Source organism: Oxyura jamaicensis (genome assembly GCF_011077185.1).
Source record: "Oxyura jamaicensis isolate SHBP4307 breed ruddy duck chromosome Z unlocalized genomic scaffold, BPBGC_Ojam_1.0 oxyZ_random_OJ71910, whole genome shotgun sequence".
NCBI lineage: Eukaryota > Metazoa > Chordata > Aves > Anseriformes > Anatidae > Oxyura > Oxyura jamaicensis.
Genome location: NW_023305596.1, coordinates 152,270 through 159,228, shown reverse-complemented (window position 1 = coordinate 159,228; position 6,959 = coordinate 152,270). Strand labels below are relative to the sequence as shown.

Genomic DNA, 6,959 nt, shown 5'->3' with positions numbered 1-6,959 from the left:
TCCGAACTAATCCACAGGTGTGCATACTCACTTTCCTCCAAACTAAACGGTTCCTTTGAATTTACATAAGTACTTAGGGCCTGACACATCCAATCTTCAAAAGACCCAAATACGGGCCAGTAAAGGTGGTCTCCTCGAATCTGTTTACCACCCCAAACTTAACACAATAATGGATCATTTTCACTTTATCCTTACCCCGCCTAGAAGGGGAATCATTCCAATTTTTAATCATTAATCCCAAGGGACTATCTGGGGGAATAGGGGGTAACCTAACATCAGGCGTTACCCCACCCATGGGACCAGAAGGCTTACTCTTCTTCTGTCCCATCTTCTGGAGCACCCGCACACACACACACACACACACAATCGCTTCCCCCTTTTCGTGGCCCAGTCCCTCGCGGGATGTGGGAACCGCACTACCGAGGGGTCTGCACTCGCTTCATCCTGCTGGACGTCTCACAACGCCATGCTCCGGGGTACCCAACCCCAACCGAACGGATCACCGGCCTATACTTACTCACTCCTGAGTCTTCATTCGGTCTTCGTGCACAAACTGGCTGCTCATGGCTTGGACTGGCGTACACTTCATTGGGTTAAGAGCTGGCTGGATGGCCGGGCCCAGAGAGTTGTGGTGAATGGAGTCAAATCCAGTTGGAGGCCGGACACCAGTGGAGTCCCCCAGGGCTCGGTACTGGGGCCAGTCCTCTTTAACATCTTCCTCAATGATCTGGACGAGGGGATTGAGTGCACCCTCAGCAAGTTTGCAGACGACACCAAGTTAGGCGCATGTGTCGATCTGCTCGAGGGTAGGAAGGCTCTGCAGGAGGATCTGGATAGGCTGGACCGATGGGCCGAGGCCAACAGTATGAAGTTCAACAAGGCCAAGTGCCGGGTCCTGCACCTGGGGCACAACAACCCCAAACAGAGCTACAGGCTGGGAGATGTGTGGTTAGAAAGCTGCCTGGCAGAGAAGGACCTGGGAGTAGTGGTTGACAGTTGGCTGAATATGAGCCAGCAGTGTGCTCAGGCGGCCAAGAAGGCCAGCAGCATCCTGGCTTGCATAAGAAACAGCGTGGCCAGCAGGTCCAGGGAAGTGATTGTCCCCCTGTACTCGGCTCTGGTGAGGCCGCACCTCGAGTACTGCGTTCAGTTTTGGGCCCCTCGCTACAAGAAGGACATGGAGGTGCTTGAGCGAGTCCAGAGAAGGGCTACGAAGCTGGTGAAGGGTCTGGAGAACAAGTCTTACGAGGAGCGGCTGAGGGAGCTGGGACTGTTTAGCCTGGAGAAAAGGAGGCTCAGGGGCGACCTTATTGCACTCTGTACCTGAAGGGAGGCTGTAGCGAGGTGGGGGTTGGTCTATTCTCCCACGTGCCTGGTGACAGGACGAGGGGGAATGGGCTAAAGTTGCGCCAGGGGAGGCTTAGGTTGGATATGAGGAAGAACTTCTTTACTGAACGGGTTGTTAGTCACTGGAATAGGCTGCCCAGGGAAGTGGTTGAGTCCCCATCCCTGGAGGTCTTTAAAAGACGTTTAGATGTAGAGCTTAGGGATATGGTTTAGTGGAAGATTTGTTAGCGTTAGGTCAGAGGTTGGACTCGGTGATCTTGGAGGTCTCTTCCAACCTAGACTATTCTGTGATTCTGTGAAGGATTACTTGGGGTTGCCAGCTTTATTTGCTTGCTGCTGAATTTAGGATTTGTCGGTGAAGGATTTGAATGAAAGTAATCCTAGCAAAGGCCACTGAAATCAGTGGGGCACCCCCTCCAAAGGGTTTTCAATCAAATTGCCTTCATCCGAGTCACGGCACCAAATCTGTTATAAGTTACCTCTCAATTAATTTCAGAGAGCATTGCTTCAGTCATACAAATAAGTTAGTTGAGTAAGCAGCCAGCAAGCAAAACAGCTCTGGGAGGCCAGGGAGTCTCTGCTCTGCCAATGGCACGCACCCACACCCCTCCGGAGTCCCCTTTTATAGTCTGGTGAACACGTGGTATATCCAGGTATGTTCTGCAACTGAGCACAATGTTGGTAGGGGGTCGTGTCAGTCTCTCTGGTGGTCGTGGAGATGAAGGCCTAGTCTTCCTCTGCATTGTGACTCAACTCCTTTTTCCTTATTTGGTCCCAGCATGTTGCCAAACCAGTTTAACTACTTATAGAAAAGAAGGGGGGAAGGGGCATAACGTCCAGCCAGGGGCTTCACAGTTTCTTATCTCAGCAAGAAACCTTCACTACCCCCACTCTTCAAACAGAACTCCTTGCTCTTATAATACAAAAAAAAAAAAAAAGAACAAACATCGATTGAACAAACATCAATTGTATATTACAGTAGCAGCAGTTCATAATACTCGTAAGACTTAGCTCGTTTCCTTGCCTCCAAGCCTGAAGTGACTCATACACATCTCTATCATCTTCCAGGAGCTTTGTCCTGTCACCCCAGAGCTGGATAGAGCTCCTGTTCTCCCTCCTATTTTTTGCTTTTTGGCCACCAGGGACTCAGGATTCATAGCATCCAAGAGGGAGATGAACTGTTGATTCATGATTAAGAAATTTTCTGGGGACACAGGCATGGATGTGACAATGACACTGTATTCCTGCAGTGCTATTGCTTTGGGAATATTCACTCCAAGCCACTAAGTAAGTGAAAGAAGGGGTTAAATAGGAGAAGTCTTATCATTCAACCTCACACATTGAATTATCACTCAGTAAGAGCAGAGAAATAGTTATGGGGAGACCTACTGAAGGAAGAAGACGTAGCTAAAGCCCATATTCATCAACTGGATGAGTAATCTGAATTGGAAAACAGCACTAGTGCTTGTAGTGAGTAATCAATAGGAATCAGAGAGCAGCAGTACATTTAAAAGGCTCAGGAAAACCTGAAGTGTCTTGACAGAAAATGAAATCTGTAACCTTGTTTCTGAGTCAGGTGCTTTTTGTGAATTATACAGCATTTTGAAGTATTGGCAACTTGTATAACTTGTATATTATAACAGCACTGCATATTTGTGGTCAGCCAGTAGAGCTCCTGGTGTAGATGGGTGGAAACTGTTTTGTATTTAGAGTTGTAAACCTTTGCCTCCATAAAACCCCACTGTATCCCTCCTGTATCCCTCTATGTTTGAATAGCACCATTCACATGGCCTGCAAAATACCAGCTTTTTTTTTTTTTTTTTTTTTTTTTTTTTTCTGGAGACAAAGATAACCACTGCATTTGCAAGTTCCAGTCATGAGAAATTACAGTGATTTAAGGTTTTGACTTCAATACTGTATCAGTCTCTTTGTTGCTCATGCCAAAGAGAGTTATAGGTCTGGTCCTTCCCCTGCCAACTTCAATGAGCTTTTATTTACCTCTGCTGTCAGCAGGAGCAGCGTTGGGCATAGTTTGTATGAGTATATACTCTTCTCTGCAGGTTCCTCAGCCACACGCATTACCACAGTATCTAGGCATCTCTGCTGCTTGTTCATCCATCAGAAAAGGCGGCCTTGCTCTTACTCCTTGCTCTTACCCCTGTGGTAAGGACAGAGTTGGCCCATCTCACACCTGGGTAGGCACGCAGCTTTCCCACAACAAGCAACAGGTCCTTTTCTCTCCAAGGGGAATAAAATGTGCAAGAGAAAAATATATCAGCACATTTCACACATCCCAGGGGAAGCAGAAGCAAAACAAATTCATTATTCAGATTCCCCAGCCAGCAGTCTGGTAAACCCCTATTATTCAGGCATGACACAAAAGTAGTTTCCAGCATTTTCTCACACTCTGGAGAATGTTTTTAACTAGGCCTTTTCCTGCCTTGCTGGTCTCTCACTTTGCTTTTCCCTACCAGACTTGTCTGGCATTACAGGATGAGTTTGGGGCAGTTAGCTCAGCTTTTGTGGCCAATTGCTAACTGATTGCTTTGAATCAGAAAATTAAATATCAGTTTATATGACAGCCCATCATAGATGGGCTCATATCCCTCCTATCCTGGAGGCAGGGATGATTTAATACAGCACAAATGCTGCATTCCTGCAGAAGGCTTAGCTTTTGGACCTGAACTCTGGTTATGATCCTGTGGTGAGAAGTTTTTAAGAAGAGAAATAGCCTCTCCTAAATGAGAAGCTAATTTTAATCCCCTCTTGCAATGAATACACAAAAAAAGCCCCACGTACTGTCAGAGGTTTAAGGTACATTTCAGCAGCAAATAGAACATGCTTTGAAAATTAAGCAAACAATAGCCTGTTTAAAAATGCAGCTGCACAACATACAGCTTTTTTATTTTACTTAAATAAAGAAGTAAAGCTTGCAAGATTCATTGTGAGATAAAAGAGGAAGACACACTGGGGACATCACAGGCTGTCAGGAGGAAAAGGGGAGGCAGCAACATTTTCTGCTCTAGGGTGTGTTAGTCCATTGAGTTGCCAGCCAGGGAAGTGGCAATAACTCAGGCATAGTGTCAGGCTAGGCTGGGCTAACACTAAATGATGATGCTGCATTGACGGAGGCTCTTTTCTGTCCCAGCTGGGTCCCTCAGTGGCAGCCTGAATAGGAGAAAATGTAAAAGGATAAATTCCCTTGCCCAGCATACAGTGCAGTCTCAGAGCCCATAGTTGCACAGAGGCAGGGGTTCTGCCCTTCTTCAGCCCCAGTGGGACAGTTCCACCCTGCATCCAGAAGCTCCATGGCTGTCATGGTGTGGCCTGGTCAGCAGGCTGCTGCGAAGCAGGGCATATGAGCTTTAGCCCCTAGGGACACAACGGGACACAGCTCCTCTGGCCTTTGCTGTGTCTGCTTGGGAGATGGAGTGCTCATGTCCTGTGCTATTAATTCTGCAATCCCTTTTGCTGCAATCAAATCTGGGTTTCTGTAGCTGTATGGTGACCTGACAGGCTGGTGCCCTAATTTTGCTTTTCCCCTTTGTATCCCGTATGCAGAGAAGCAGAGGGAGCTGGCTCGGAAGGGCTCCCTGAAGAACGGCAACATGGGCAGCCCAGTTAATCAGCAGCCCAAGAAGAACAACGTGATGGCACGGACAAGGTAAAGGACTAGAAAACTCAGCTGTGCTCTAAGCTGCAATCCGTAATGGCCTTAAGATGACAAGAACATCATTCATTGCCTTTCCCCTACAAATACACAGCAAGAGCAGTGATGGCCCTTCCCAAACACTCTGTGCTGTGTTGCATCCTGTCCCATGGGGGAACGTGGGGACAGCTGGGCCCAGGACAAGTGACAATACAGCCTGCAGGAGGCAGAGGGAGCCCGGCCTGGAGAACGGCTTTTACCTGGGCAGGTAGTGATAGGATAAGGGGGAACAGTTTTAAACTAAATGAAGAGAATTTAGATGAGATGTTAGGAGGAAATTCTTTACTATAAGGATGGCAAGGCACTGACACAGGCTGCCCAGAGAAGCTGTGGATGCCCCATCCCTGGCAATGCTCAAGGCCAGGCTGGATGGGGCTTTGGGCAGCCTGGGCTGGTGGGAGGTGTCCTGCCCATGGCAGGGGGGTGGGACTGGGTGATCTTTAAGGTCCCTTCCAACCCAAACCTTCCTGTGATTCGATCATTCTATGAAAATCAGAGGTTTGATATGTTTGTCTCGAATGCTCTGGGCATCCTCATGTATCGTTGTAATCCTACCAGCGGGAGAGTGTACAGTGCTGATTCATGTAACAGCAAACTGTTTTAGAGCTTAGTTCTGACTTGGCTGCTTTTACCCTAATAGTTCCCCTGCTTCTTTTTGAAAATGCCCTTTTTCCCATACTGATTAACTTAATGAAGGCTTGTGTATAATTCATCTCTGCGTGCTTTGCTATACATCTCCTCCACACTGCAAACAGCATGGTCATACTTTGCTGGGGCTGCTTTGGCTCATCTCTGTATGACAGTATCAGACAGTGCTACAAACCTCTGGAAACAAAGAAGTTCTTACCTGAATACCTTCTTTCAGAGTATTTCTGTTTGTTTGTTTGTTTGTTTGTTTGTTTGTTTGTTTTTCCATGCAGGCATCAGTACAATTGTGTATTGTTTGCTTACATTCAGGGGCAGGAACCCACTGAGTCAACAGGATTGCACTGTTTGCACTCTATGAGAAAGGTGGCAATTTTTATTGGAGGATCTTATTTAAAATGACAGCAGAGTCTGCATTAAAGCTGTGTTTTTGTTGATGAATGAGAAACTTGCATGAATTACCGTGTATTAAGTAGAACAGGAGCTGTAGGTGAAAGTCTCTCTCTGTGCAACACATCTAACAGATGAGGTTCTTTGTTTCAAATTAGTTCTCCAAACCCACAACAGCAGTCATAAATCATGCCAGGACTTTGTCAAGTTTTATTTGTAAGCACCTGCGATGTTGGTGAAATATGCTACACTGCTCACTGCTCCAAATTTGGTTGTTGAGACCACGTAAAGGTGCCAGGCCCTTACTGGCAGTAAGAAAATCTGCAAATGCCCAGCTGGGTTTTTTGTACCCACTGCTCCTCTTTGTATCCCAAATGCAAGCTGAGAAGACTTGGATTCTTTTGGCATTAGGCTGCACAATAGCTTCCCAAGAGGAATAGTAGCAGATTTGCTGCTTTAGAGATTTAGAAGCACTGAAATTAGTGGGGGAAGATAGTAAGGGAGAGAGGATAAGTGCTGATGCTCACCTGTAAAATTAGTTACTTTTGCCTGGAGGGGTTGCTGTTTCAGAGGTGCCAGTGGAAGGAAGAGTGATTTGGTTTGGGAAGGGTAGAGCACTGACGACCATTGACAAAAGCTTTAGAATAGCCAGCTCAGTTTTATTCCATCCATGGACATCTGAGCAGTGTTCAGGGATGTGGAGAACCCTGCACAGACAAGCTAGGCCTGCTGACAATAGACTCACATCTCTTAGTTACTTTTCACACAGCTTTTAGACGCTTCCTTTGAGATCTGAAAAACACAGGTTTGCAGCAACTGCTTGTGGTGGTTTTACCGTGCTAGGCAGTTGAACACCACAACCGCTCTC

At 46.8% G+C, this 6,959-nt stretch overlaps 1 protein-coding gene across 3 annotated transcripts in view; it reads left to right on the top strand.

Moving 5' to 3' along the window:
* Positions 1 to 6,959, top strand: part of LOC118158713 (protein FAM219A) — a 136,779-nt gene that overhangs the window by 123,864 nt on the left and 5,956 nt on the right. For all 3 annotated transcript variants that reach the window (XM_035313398.1, XM_035313396.1, XM_035313399.1), the window contains exon 3: positions 4,909 to 5,011. In XM_035313398.1, coding sequence (XP_035169289.1) covers positions 4,909 to 5,011 — 103 coding nt within the window. The remainder of the gene's footprint in view (positions 1 to 4,908; positions 5,012 to 6,959) is intronic.